The sequence below is a fragment of the Lynx rufus genome, unplaced genomic scaffold (assembly GCF_022079265.1).
Source record: "Lynx rufus isolate CCGP_SWC_20201006 ecotype Redwood Valley unplaced genomic scaffold, mLynRuf1.p SCAF_1, whole genome shotgun sequence".
Lineage (NCBI taxonomy): Eukaryota > Metazoa > Chordata > Mammalia > Carnivora > Felidae > Lynx > Lynx rufus.
Genome location: NW_025814823.1, coordinates 91,043,762 through 91,058,167, shown reverse-complemented (window position 1 = coordinate 91,058,167; position 14,406 = coordinate 91,043,762). Strand labels below are relative to the sequence as shown.

Sequence of the window (14,406 nt, the reverse complement as noted above, 5' to 3'; positions counted from 1 at the left end):
TCCCTTCCTTTCTATTTTTGTTGAGTTTAATTAGCTGTTCTTTTTCCAAATTTCTTGAGATAGATATTTCCATGATTGGATCCTTCATCCCTTTTTTCTAATGAATGTGTAAATAAGGTTATAAATATCAACTGAGTCACGTTAGCTACATCCACAACTTTTCATACATTGTATTATCAATATCATTTTGTTAAAAAATATAGTCTAATTTCTGCTGTTGCTTCTTTTTTGAACCACAGATTATTGATGAGCATATACTGTTTAGTTTTAAAACGCTCATAATTTTTCGAGCTCTCTTTTCCAGTGTGGTCAGGGGACGTATTCTGTATGATTTCGATCTTCTGTATTTTGTTGAGATTTCCCTGTGGCCCTGCATAGTCTGCTTTGGTATGTCTTTTTTTTAAATAGTTATTTATTTTTGAGAGAGAGAGAGAGAGAGAGAGAGAGAGAGAGAGAGCAGGAGAGGGGCAGAGAGAGAGGGAGACACAGAATCTGAAGCAAGCTCTAGGCTCTGAACTGTCAGCACAGAGCCTGACGCGGGGCTGGAACTCACGAACCATGAGATCATGACCTGAGCTGAAGTTGGACACTTAACCAAGTGAGCCACCCATGTGTCCCTGTTTTGGTATGGTTTTATGTTGCACTCATCAAGAGTGTGTATTCCTGTTGTTTGGTGTAGTATTCTAGAAATTACTCAGGTCAAGTTTCTTCATTCAAGTCTTCTGTATCCTTATCCCTGTTCTTACCTATTGTTCTATCATTTACTGAGAAGAAGATGTTAAAATCTTCAACTATAATTGTAGGCCTTGTCAATTTCTCCTTTTAGATCTGTCACTTTTACATAGTTTGAGTTTTTAAGTAAAATCTCTTAACTTCTAAAGGCGGAAAACTTATTCAAAATTGTTTTGTTTTAAAGGGGGGAAGCAAACAATTCTGGAACCCCACCTTGGATCCTGTCTGGTCTTTAGACTGCCACCCCAGGCTCTGCCCATTTCACTACCTCTGACTTTTGCTGTCCCATTGGGGGGATGCAGTTTCCTGGGTGGAAATGGCAGAGGCCAGGATGGTTTTCGATGAGCCTGAAGGTCACTAGCACTTATGCAGCCTCTCACTGGCTAAGGTGGTCTTGGCCTCTCCCCATCCTGACACACTTCCCAGCCTGGACCACAGCTGGCCCATGCCCAGCCTCCCTCCTTTCTGTGCCTTACACAGGCGAGGCTCACCTTGCATGCCCGAAGGCCCGAAGTCCTGCCTTGTGAGGAAGATGGCATGATCGTGGTATTCATCGTGACCTGTGTCCGGCTTCTGCTGGAGGTAAGCCCAGCGGCAGACGTTCTCCAGGCTCTGAGAGGGGTTCCCAATCTCAATGAGGCTCATGGACTGCAGGGGGCGGGAGAGATGGAAATGAGGGCTTAGCGTCTGGTGGACCAGGTGGGAGCTGAGAAGGCTGTAGTGCTCACAGAAGCCCTCTGTTGGGGACCTGGTCCAGGTGGCACCGAGCCCAGCTCCCCTGGGGGCCCACCACCCACTTGGCTCCATTCTTCTGAGTGGAGGGAAGGTTCCCCGGTCCACACACCTGCAAGAGTTTTCACACAAAACCACTGCCTGGTTTTTTTTTTATTTTTTTTATTTTTTATTTTTTATTTTTTATTTATTTATTTATTTATTTTTATATGAAGTTTATTGACAAATTGGTTTCCATACAACACCCAGTGCTCATCCCAACAGGTGCCCTCCTCAATACCCATCACCCACCCGCCCCTCCCTCCCACCCCCCATCAACCCTCAGTTTGTTCTCAGTTTTTAACAGTCTCTTATGCTTTGGCTCTCTCCCACTCTAACCTCTTTTTTTTTTTTTTCCCTTCCCCTCCCCCATGGGTTTCTGTTAAGTTTCTCAGGATCCACATAAGAGTGAAACCATATGGTATCTGTCTTTCTCTGTATGGCTTATTTCACTTAGCATCACACTCTCCAGTTCCATCCACGTTGCTACAAAAGGCCATATTTCATTTTTTCTCATTGCCACGTAGTATTCCATTGTGTATATAAACCACAATTTCTTTATCCATTCATCAGTTGATGGACATTTAGGCTCTTTCCATAATTTGGCTATTGTTGAGAGTGCTGCTATGAACATTGGGGTACAAGTGCCCCTATGCATCAGTACTCCTGTATCCCTTGGGTAGATTCCTAGCAGTGCTATTGCTGGGTCATAGGGTAGGTCTATTTTTAATTTTCTGAGGAACCTCCACACTGCTTTCCAGAGCGGCTGCACCAATTTGCATTCCCACCAACAGAACCACTGCCTGGTTTTTAGGTGAGTTGTGGAGGCAAAGCTCTGAGGCCATCTGAGGCTTCACACATTCATTCCGTCTATGCCATTTCTAGAGGTCCCTGTGGGCCTCTCAGGCACTTATTCTGTGGCAGCCCTGGGCAGGAGGCAAAGGCAATGTGGACCTCATGCTGAAGAGCTCACAGTGCTGGCAGGGTCCAGGGCAGGGGAGACAGAACTCCCGATATGGTGTGTAAGCCCAGAGCAGGGGAAGGGAACCCTATGCTTTCCCCGTTTGAAGGTATTACAGAAAACAACACAAATACAGTGGAGGAGAAAAACTGCAGCAGATCTAGCAAAGGAGCCACACAAAGAGCAGGGGCATAGCAACCATTCCGTCAGGAACCACAGACAGGAAGCCACTGGGAGAACCACGCCCCACTTGGTATCATGGCGCACACCAGAGAGCCAAGGCTGGCTGAGGGACTGGCAACCTCGCAGCTCTCTCTGCACCGTGACATTGGCATTCACTCTCTAGTTCAGTCCTCACAACCACCCTGAGAGGCAGGAAGCTGAGGCTCAGAGAGGTCAAGTAACTTGCCTTAAGTCACACAGCTTGGAAGCCTAAGACCAAGGCCTATATTCAACCCTCTGCCCTAAACTGCCTCCCCAAACAAAATATACACCATACTGTCCCCAAAGCAAGGCTTCTACATGCAACATGCTTCCCTTTTCTCTCTGCTACCCTCATAGCAGGAAGTGAGTGTGTAAGCTCCTCTCACCTTGAACTCCCACCACCGAACAGTTCTGTCCAAGCAGAGTCCTGAGCATGTACTTCTTCTTCTCTCTCTCTTTTTAATGTTTATTTTAATTTTTGAAAGAGAGATTGGGAGTAAGTGGTGGAGGGGCAGAGAGAGAAGGAGACAGAGGATCTGAAGCAGCCTCTGTGCTGACAGCAGACAGCCTGATGCAGGTTTCAAGCCCGCAAACTGTGAGATCATGACTTGAGACAAAGTTGGACTCTTAATCGACTGAGCCACGCAGACACCCCCCCCACTTTTTATTTGAGAGAGAGAGGGCGAGCACACAAGTGGTCTGGAGGGGCAGAGAGAGAGAGAGAGAAAGAGAAATAGTCTTAAGCAGGCTCCACGCTGAGATTGGAGCCCAGTGTGGGGCTCAATCCCACAACCTTGGGATCATAACCTGAGCCAAAAATCAAGAGTCAGACGCTCAACCGACTGAGCCACCCAAGCTCCCCGCTTCTTCTCTTCAAGGATCCATCTGTCCGTAAAGCAGAGTTATGCATTCCTTAGTAGACATGTCTGAAGGTGGTTTGTTTCTTCCTGGTCACTGCAGGGTTCTCATGCATTATCCACGTCAATGACTTACAAGATGGCACACCAATTCCCAAGCCCCGAGCACAGAGCACCTGGGAGCTGAGTGTGCTCGTTATAACAAGACAAAATGAGTCCTGATGAAGTAGAGTCACAGACTGGAATGACAGGTCTGGTGACCAGGACCTGCTGGACACAGGCACAGAGATGGCCAGCCCAGAGGAAGGTGCAGCAGGGGGTGGGAGGTGGAGCCCACTCTGGCCAGTGAGCTGTGAGCAAAAGTGACCTGTGTCTCTTCCTGGTTGGAGTGTTCAATTGCCCACATGAGACCCTGTAGAGATCTCTCCTTGCTGTGTATGGTGGACAGGGTGATGGCATTCAGCGCACGGCTACCATTGGCAAGCAGAAATGGGTGCCCGGAGCCGCCACATTGGATTTCTCAGGGCCAATCTTTAAATCTGAATTTTATAAAGTAAGCCTAGCTCATAGTAAATGTTGACTCAGATTAACATAACAAATTATGTGGCCCAAACAAAACACATCCCCCAGGTTACCAGGTTGAGAGCCCTGGAGTAGAGGACCTCATGCTGACAGCCCCCTTCCAACACATCCTTCTCGGCTGGACCTGACACTGGCAAGCGCCTCCTTCCTCCCAGAAATTCCTACAGTTCAGCCCAGGCTCCCAGGCCCTCTGGCAGCCAGAGTGATTTCGCTGCTGCGGCAGGATAATTTATTGAAATATTGATTTGCGTTTTGTTCTTGCCTTGTCTTTGCCCATTTCAAGAAGGCAGCCTGCCACCTGCATTCTCCAGGCCCGTGGGGGTTTGTGCTGCAGGGTCTAGAGCAGGGGTTGTCTGGGATCCCCCCACCTCTCGGCTTTTGGGTTCTGAGGAGACTCCCCGAGGAGAGGGGCAGAGAGAAGGGCTGGGAAGGGCTGCACCAGGACAAAGTGGTCCTGGGAGAGGCGGATCTCAGAAAACAGGGGCTGTGTACTGGGCCCTGGGAGCCTGAAGCCCAGATGGGACTCAGAGATGGAGAAGGGTGACGTCAGCATTTGGGCACCCAAGATGCAGACCTGCTTATACATCTTATTTCTCTGCCCACGTCCCAACTTTCTCAAGGTTCTGGCCCATTTAAGATGGGGACAAAAGAATCTAGGGACTGGGATTCTCATCCATACTGGGTCCGGAGCATTCAGGAGGGTGTGGGTACCTAGGGGCCAGCCTGTGACCTGATACCGACCCGTGCACCATGGCAGGCAGAGGGCCTCTGGGTCACTGAGGAGGGAGGGGACATGGGAGAGGGACAATGTGGAACTGGAGCTGGTGCCATATCAGCAGAGTTAGAATCACGGGGTGGCAGGAGATGAGCAAGAGAGGTGTGGGGGCTGGCAGGTGGGGGAGGAGGAGGCTTCTGGCTTCAGTAGAAGTGGCAAGGAGGCCCACGGGGGAGGCTTGAGGAGAGGTCTGTGAGCTCGGGGTCCACGGTACCTGGGGACACAGTCAAGGGACTGTTTTCTTCTGTCCAGCCTGCTTGCTTGGTATGAGTTTGGCAGTTTGGCTTTGGGGAGCTCTCCCCCTTATCTGGGTGCAGCCCCTAGGGGATCAGTCCAAATGCTCTGCTGGTCCCTGACAAAGGCTGGCCCGGAATCTGAGGGAGGCCAGAGGAGCTCAAAAGGACTGGACATCAGCTGAAGCAGGTTTTCCTGGAGAAACCCTGGAAGCAAGTTCCCATGAGCACCTGCTCCCTGCACCCCCTAGGTTCAGCCTTTCCTCCACCTGCTCCTCCCACATGCTGAGGGACTCCTGACAGAGTTATCCAAATAGAGGGCCCAGGAGAGGTGTCTGGGCCAGCCCAGGTGGGTCACGTGGGCTCTGACGGTTCCTCCTGCGAAACGCAACCCCCGTCTCTGCCATCCAGCCACATCCACGCAGACCTCTGATGGGCCTCACTCTGGGAGGCACCACGGAACCGCCCTGTCTTTGCTGTAGACCACAGCCTATGAGCTGTGACCCTCCTCCCAGCGAAGAGAGGAAACAGCTATTTCTCCCATTTGTATCTCCTTCCAAAGTGCCAGAGAGAGGATGGGGGCGGGGGGGGGGGGGTTGCCTGTTTCCATTAAGAAAGATTCTCACACCTGCGTTCCAGCCAGCCCTCAAGGCACCTGTCTCTCGGCTGTCTACTCGTCTCTGCGCGGGTTTCTCTAGGAAAACCTGTTTGTACAACTCTCCCGTTCCCACCTGTGCTGCGATGGGGACCATGCGTGAGCCCTGCAAGGGGCTGACCGCAGCACCAGCCGAGGACCTCACAGATGTGACGGTCCTCCCCCGGAGGGAGCCGCGGGCATCAGCTGTACAGAGTGAATTGCAGCTGAGTGGTGGTCACGATGTTTGCACCGTGGAAGGGGCATTTCTGCACCCCCAGCCTGGGTGGTAGCTCCAGGTTTACAGGAATAGTCTAATTGAAGCTGTACAATTGCCCTAAGATATATTTTTTGGAGGTGGAACCAGATCAGGGACAACAGAAGTAAACAGCTCCCAAGTCCTGCTACACAAGAGGTATCTGCGGGCCTGGAAGCCCCGCTGCAATCGGAAGTGTTCTATTCCCGGGCTGTGACGAGAGACGGGAAAGGAAGGGCGTAGCCCAGACGTGGCCACCAGGTGGCGCTGCTGTCACAAGAACGGTCTCGCGCGCGCTGGGCCGGCAGGCAGGGCCCCGCCCACCTCCTCCCAACCCTCTCAGGCTGGCGCTGCAGCTCTGAGCCCAGGCATGCACAGGGCAAAGGGGGATTTTGAAGGCCAGAGACAACCTCTGCGGTCCCACCCTTAATACGCCAATTAAGACCCGTTCAAAAATTCTGTTCCAATCATTGCTTTCTGACATTTCCATTGTTTGCCCTTGAATGAGCTGAATTATTTATGCTCTTCCCTCCTTCAGTCAAGAACACAGGAGGGAAACTGGACCAGTAGCCTGGAGGCTGGTCTTCTAGGAATAACAGCGCCATGGGGTGGCTATACCAGTGCCGCCACATGTCAGAGAGCCCCACAGACCCCAAACTCGCCCAGCAGCTTACCAGGGCATGGGCAGGTGACAGGTGGAGCTCACCTGGGCAGCATGAGAGTCCTGGGGTAGGAGACCTGTTCATGTCTCATCTGCTTGTGTTCTTGAACAAGTTACCTCACTGTGCTGAGCTCCCCATCTGCAGAAGGGGTACAACCACAGTACAGAGCCAGGAGCACAGGGACTTCTGTCATTGCCACCCCTCACACCCATAAGGCAGCTGAGGTCTAGCATGGGTGAGTGATGCCCACGGACATCACAGTCAGAATTCCTTAGACCCTTCCCCTCCAATGCTGAAAGATTCCTATGCGTGCTCCCCACTTGGTCTTGACTTGGTCTTTCACGACAAGATACCTTATGTTCCTCTCTGATTGTCCCCAAGTCTCTGATTTCCATTTGCTTTTGATTTCCACCATCCGAGGAAATATTTAAAATGAGAACAGTTCAGTAGCTCTGGTGCCTTCTCAAAAAAATCAATTGAAAGCCAGTTGCTATGCAACCCTCAAGTGTTGCCGATGTTCTGCTCCCTGGCTGATGGCATATTGTATAAAATAAGATAATCTCTTTTCTTCTGTCTTCCTTCCTTTCTTTTTTTTTTTTTTTAAGAAATGGAGGAAAAAAACGTTGTTTTAGGAAAAACTTGAGATAACTTAGAAGCTTCTCATAAGCTGGAAGACAAACAACATGGCACGCATGTAAGTGCTACTGATTTTATCCCCTCTGGAGCCTGGTGGGGACCCGGAGACAGGCTCTGGGGAGCTGGTCTATTTCCATCATGATTTGGAATGAATAACAGGATCTGAATGCCTGGGCCACTTTCTGCCCCAAGTCTGGCTCTTGGCCTCATAGCTGCCCCTGCCAAGAGAACCCCCAGATCTTGGGGGACACAGCTCAGTCCCTTCTCCTCACAGGAGTCCCAGCTACAGTCATCTTGGTTTCATGATGCTTAAATCCTTCTGGGCATGGGGGATGCCCTCCTTGATAGGGACACATGAGTTCCTTAAAGAGCAGCTCATCAGAATTCATCTTCACTGTGAGCCAAGCCCCATCTCCAGACCCTCAATCTAGAAGCCTGTCCAGTCTCTCCCTGAACAACCATTTCCTCTGACACGAATGTTGGGCCTCTTGTTCCTCAGACCCCAGCTGCGCAGTCAGTTGCCTGGCCACTCCATCTGGGGCCACCCCCAGTTCTATTTCCTTCAAGATGCTCCCCACTCTGAAACAACCTTGTTTACTTGTCACTTCACGGGGAGTTCACGCTCCAGCTCCATTCGTGTGACCTGCTCTTCCTGTTCCTAAGACGACACCCCCGGCCACCCCCGGCCGCCCCCTGCTGTCCCCTGCCAGCAGAGACCTGCAAACAGGGCCCTGCTCCTGGTGGTTGTGCAAAGTGGGATCTGTGACTAGCGGACACACACTGTTAACCGTCCACAATGAGACGAGTGCCAAAAAGCGAAACCTGTCCAGCAATTTGATGATGTGGTTTTATGGGAACGGAATTTAATAAAAAAAAGTCTGGGCTGGTATTTTTGTATATCTTGGTTTTGTCACATTTTCCTTTTCTAAGAATTCCTTTTAAACATATTTTCCAGGACTACTGGTGAGCGATGGGCCCTCGGGGCTGAGTGTTCTGTGTGTCCGGCTCAGCGACCTCAGCCCTAAACCTGCTCTTCACAGATGGTCACTTTCCTGTGTTGTCGGGTCGCTCCAGGTCAGCGGGACGTTGCTCCTGAGTCCTGAGGCTGACGACTGTGCTCTCTTAAATCAACCAGAGCCCACAGCTAAGTACGCTGCACCAAACCTCTGTGCCCAGGGTGGCACACCCTGTTCCAGCAATGCTGGACCAACAGGTGGGGTCTGCACTCAGTTCCTTCACGTCAGGGTATCTGGACAGCACCAGCGGTGCCCTCCTGACTCTCCTGAACCCCTGCCTGCACTTCTGCCATGTGTCCTCCCTCAGGAGATCGAAAGCCACACCCTGGAAGCCCTCACACTCCAGCAACCTGCCCCAGGAGGACCGAGCATCAGTCAGGCCCTGTAACTTTCTGGAATCCCCCAGGACACACTGGCCATGACAGGCAATAGCCCTTTCCAGAGACCTCCACCACAGCCTCATGGGCCCCACCTGGGCTCCCAGGGGACAGGCAGGGCAGAAGGTGGGCAGGGCATGGGTAAGCTTTGCTACAGGAGACAGGTCAGCCCAGCTGGATCCCCAGGGGCAGCAGAGGAGCAGGGAGCATGCTGTCCCTCTCAGCCATGCTGGGGGTACCGGGGATGGGCAATCCCCCACAGCCTGCGATGACCTCTATCCTGACTCCTCTGATGTCACTGGCAGAGGTGTGAGGCTGGGCTGTTGAGCCCTTGGCTGGGTCCCAGTAGGCGCTCTCTGGGTTTAGCTCTGAAAGCGTGCTTCCTGCTCCAGATTCTCCCTTCCAATTCCTAAACTCCTTCCCAGCAGGAAGTCACGGGAGCTGGGGTCCCCCTGTGCCCCTCCTGGTTGCCACTGTCCGAGTACTGGTCTCACTGAAGCTGCCCTAGTGCCCAGGTGAGCTCCAGCCACACACCTTGCTGGTCGTGACCTCCAGGCAGCCCCGTGGCCCACCCACTTCCCCATACGTCCCTGGGAAGAGCCAGACAATGCTCTCCACTCTGCCTCTGGGAGACTTGGGGTGAGGGGCGTAACCACATGGCCCTGGCCTTGAGGGAGGTGCCTGTACTCCTGGGGAATTTGGCCTCACCTGCAGGTAAGGTGGCAGCCTGCATTCTAGCCCAGATGGTTTGCTCAGAGGTCCCTAACCAGGAGACTGGAAGAGCCCCTGGGCCCAACCACAGGAAAGGTAAGACAGTGACCCTGAGGGCAGAAGAACCCCTCCCCTCCCCAACTGTCTCCGAGCCTCCACAGAGTTGAGGTGCCAAGTGAAAGCAGAAAATCCCTTCAATGTCCTCCTTCAAATCAGGAATAAAATGTTGGACATGACAGAGCCCTGTCGCATGCCACTGGAGACTCTACTCAGGTGGATTCAGTTAAACGGGATTACTTGGGGGGCGCCTGGGTGGCGCAGTCGGTTAAGCCTCTGACTTCAGCCAGGTCACGATCTCGCGGTCCGGGAGTTCGAGCCCCGCGTCGGGCTCTGGGCTGATGGCTCAGAGCCTGGAGCCTGTTTCCGATTCCGTGTCTCCCTCTCTCTCTGCCCCTCCCCCGTTCATGCTCTGTCTCTCTCTGTCCCAAAAATAAATAAACGTTGAAAAAAAAAAAAAAGACAAAAAAAAAAAACGGGATTACTTGGATTCTGCCATTTTTAAGTGCTTTTTAAAAAATGTAAACTATTTTTTCATAATTAAAAATGCACTATTTTGTGTAGAAAAGAAACATGCTTATCATGATAAATTATGAAAGTTCAGTAAAATACAAAGAGGAAAATAAAAATCCATGGCCTACTGCCCAGAGAGAAATATTAGTCACCTTTGATGTATTCTTTCCAATCCCTTCTGTACATATATTTGTACACAAAATTAAGATCATACTATAAGTTGGGGCACACAGGTGCTCAGTTGCTTAAGCATCTGACTCTTGATTTCGGCTCAGGTCATGATCTTACAGTTCATGAGATCAAGCCCCACATAGGGCTCTGCACTGACATCTCGGAGCCTGTTTGGGATTCTCTCTCTCTCTCTCTCCCTGCCCCTCTCCCCTGCTCTCTCTCTCAAAATAAATAGAAAACATTAAAAAAAAAACTTAGGGGGTGCCTGGGTGGCTCAGTAGGTTGGGCGTCTGACTTCAGCTCAGGTCATGATCTCACGGTTCATGAGTTCGAGCCCCACATTGGGCTCTGTGCTGACAGCTCAGAGCCTGGAGCCTGCTTCAGATTCTGTGACTCTCTCTCTGCCCCTCCCGCACTCGCACTCTGTCTCTGTCTCTCAAAAATAAATAAACATAAAAAAATTTTTTTAACTTAAAAAAAACCCCATACGATAAGTTATATTCTGTTTTCCAAAAGCAAATAAAGTTAACTGTATGCTGTAACAATTCCCCAGTGCTTTGAAAGTGGGATTTATGGGGCACCTGGGGGGCTCAGTCGGTTAAGTGTCTGACTTCAGCTCAGGTTATGATCTCACGGTTGGTGAGTTCGAGTCCTGCTTTGGGCTCTGTGCTGACAACTCAGAGCCTGGAGCCTGCTTCGGATTCTATGTCTCCCTCTCTGTCTTCCCCTCCCCTGGGCGCACTCTGTCTCTCTCTCTAAAATAAATAAACATTAAAAAAATAAAAAAAATAAAGTGGGATTTATTAGCAGCCTAGTATTCTACCACACAGACATATTACAGTTTATTTAATTGGACCCCTGTTAGTAGACAGTTGAGATTTTTCCCAGTTGTTTACACTTAGAAATAAGGCCATGGCCTTTGTCTTTTTCCTAAAACTTTGTCCGCAATTCTGATAACTGCTTTGGGATAGAGTCATAGAAATGAACAAGGCGGGTGGACAGCAAACAGGAAGAACCTTCTTAAGGGAAGTGGTGAGTACTGTCACATTTCCTTCTAGAAATGTGTACCCATTTATACTCATACCAGAAAAGGGTAATGCTTTACCCATCCAAGCCAGCAGTTAAATCCCTCTTTCTAATCTGAGCACAGGCGATCCTTTAAAAATGTTAAATTGCAGGGTGACTGAGTGGCTTAGTCAGTTGGCGTCTGACTCTTGGTTTCAGCTCAGGTCATGATCTCACAGTTCATGGGGTTGAGCCCCGAATCAGGCTCTGGGCTGGCAGCGTGGAGCCTCCTTGGGATCCTCTCTTTCTCCCTCTCTCTCTGCCCCTCCCCTGCTTGTGTTCTCTCTATTTCCCTCTCTCAAAATAAATAAACTGAAAAAAAAATAAAAATGGCAAATTGTATTCTTTATTTGATTAATAGTACAGTTAAATTTTTTTCCTTCTTTTTTTTTTTGCCCATTTGTATTTTTCTTCTGTAAACTGTTTATACCCACTGCCAATTCTGTTTCTCCTATGGTTTGTAAGAGCTCTTCATATATTAGGGTATCACTGCCATATTGCCAGTGTTTTTCATGCTCGTGCTTTGTCTTGTAATTGTTTCTGGACAGAAGTTTTATATTTTAAGTGTTCAAATATATCTATCTTCCCCTTTACAATTCCTTCTATTGTACTTACGCTTAAGGAGCCCCCTTGACAACCAATATTTTCTTCTTGATTTTTGTGGTTTAAATAGTTGAATGTTTTATTGGCCTGTTATTTATCATATGTTATTTTTAATTTACTATACATGAAATTTATATTTTTCATATATTTATTTATAACACTTAATAGCCATTTCATTTATATTTATCACATGCTAAGTTAAATATATGAAGTGTTTTCAGAGCTCCATAGTTTATTCAATTGATCTGTTAATGCTTACGCAAATACAGTATGATTTTAATTATTTTCACTTTATAAGATGTTTGAAGTAAATCTCTCTTTATTTGCTTAGCTTTTGAGGCTTTCCCATTCAGTCTTTTTTTTTTTAATGTTTATTTATTTTGAGAGAGAGGGACAGAGGGAGAGTACGCACACGAGCAGGGGAGGGGCAGAGAGAGGGAGGGAGAGAGAGAATCCCAAGCAGGTTCCACACTCTCAATGCAGAGCCTATTGTGGGGCTCAATCCCACGAACCATGAGATCATGACCTGAACTGACATCAAGTAGGATGCTCAACTGACTGAACCACCCAGGTGCCTCTCCCAGCCAGTCTTGACTGGATTATAAGGCTTCCAGATGAATCTTAGAATCATTTCACCAAATTTCCAACTATTAATTTAGGAAAAATCAGTATCTCTACTATACCCAGTCTTCCTGTAGGAACAACATATGTCTCTGCCTTTATTTTTATTTTCTTCCTATCATTAACAATGTGCAATTTTCAGGGCACCTTGGTGGCTCAGTTGGTTAAGCCTCCGACTTTGGCTCAGGTCATGATCTCACAGTTGGTGGATCTGAACCCAGCACAGGGCTCTGCACTGACAGTGCAGAGCCTGCTTGGGATTCCCTCTCTCTCCCCCTCTCTCTGCCCCTTCCCTGTTTGTGCTCACTCTCTTTCTCTTTCTATCAAATAAACTTTAAAAACAAAACCATGTGCGATTTACTTACTGTAGGTCCTGTATCTATCTTGTTAGGACTGGGCCAGATATTTTATATTTTTGCTTACTTTTGTAAATGGAACTTTTCTTTCCCTATTACACCTACTACTAGGGTATTGTGGGTTTATGCAAAAATTAGCGATCTTTTTTTTTTCAATATATGAAATTTATTGTCAAATTGGTTTCCATACAACACCCAGTGCTCATCCCAAAAGGTGCCCTCCTCAATACCCATCACCCACCCTCCCCTCCCTCCCACCCCCCATCAACCCTCAGTTTGTTCTCAGTTTTTAACAGTCTCCTATAAAAATTAGCGATCTTTATAGAATTATCTTACAGTTGGCCATGTCACTAAACTTCTTTAATTAACTCTAAAAGCTTTACAATGGATCCTCTGGGTTTTCCAGGCACATAATCATCAGCAACCAATTAAAATTTCATCTGTTCTTTTCCGATATTGGTTCCATGTCCTAAGACATTATCTAGAATTTCCAGAACCTCAGTAACAAAGCTACCTTCTGGTCACCACGTTTACTGTAACTGCCTCAATGAGGGCAGTATTTCCCAAAGTGAGTTCTGTAGAATGTTGACTACGTGAGGAAAAGGGTTCCACTGAGAAACAGGTTTGAGAAGCTATGTGTAGTGATCCACTTCTTGAGATTCACCGTGCACATTTCTGTCGTAAAGTCTCTGACAGATTCTTTGACAAGCCTTTCCCAGACTCACTGGACTATGGAACCCCTCTATTTTCCCGTGTAAATGTCTAGGAGCATCCTATGAATTAGCTATGCAGACACTCTTAGGGACATGTGCTTCTTTTCTCCACCTTTAAATAAAATTTTGGTTGTCATGTTACCATCTGTTACTAGTTTTCACAGATTTTTGAATACTGGGAGGTACTCTCTCAGCAACTATGCTGCAGACCATGCCCTTGCCCTGCTGGTGGCTTCAGAGCATCAGGGGCTCCTGGAAGCTCTTTCTAAGGGGCCCCCCATTCGGCATACCTCACCATGCACCCCCCACTCATGCCTTTGCAAGCAATACTCATCTCTTCTCTCCAAGCCCCAGGCCCCCATGCCAGCCTCTCCTGCCATCTCTACTGGGGTGGCACTCGGCACCTCAAACTCAACACATCCCTGTTGAACTCATTGCCTTTCTCCCTCCGACACCCTGATTCTCTTCCTGTGTTGTCCATCTGAGTGATTGACATCAATCAGCATGCACCTGGCTGCCTGAGGCATGGGCTCAGGGTCTCCCCACCTTCATCCACTTAGAACCCATGTCCTCTGGATTTGGCCTCCTACAGTTCTCTTCCATCTGCCTTCTTTACCCCAGCCTGTGGCCATGGTCTCGGTACAGCCCACCGCCGTCCTCCCTTCAATGGCGCCCGCACCCTCCTCAGCCAGGCTCCCACCCACCATGATGCCCACAGGAATCCAGGGATCCTCTTGGAAATGCAAATCAGATCCTGGAAACACCCCTCTTCTGGTTTTTCTCCCTTTTACTCCCTTCCAGTCAGTTGGCCTGACTGACATTGTGAGGGCTGCCTGCCTCATCTTCCCCCCATGAGTCCCTGACCCCCTGTAATCATTGTTTCTTTGTCTGTACCTCTGC

General features: G+C 49.0%; 1 protein-coding gene across 1 annotated transcript in view; it reads right to left on the bottom strand.

The window, feature by feature from the left end:
• Window positions 1–14,406, bottom strand: part of ADAMTS2 (ADAM metallopeptidase with thrombospondin type 1 motif 2) — a 245,032-nt gene that overhangs the window by 58,759 nt on the left and 171,867 nt on the right. Inside the window, exon 6 of the mRNA XM_047083060.1 lies at window positions 1,224–1,380. Within this exon, the coding sequence (XP_046939016.1) occupies window positions 1,224–1,380 (157 nt within the window). The remainder of the gene's footprint in view (window positions 1–1,223; window positions 1,381–14,406) is intronic.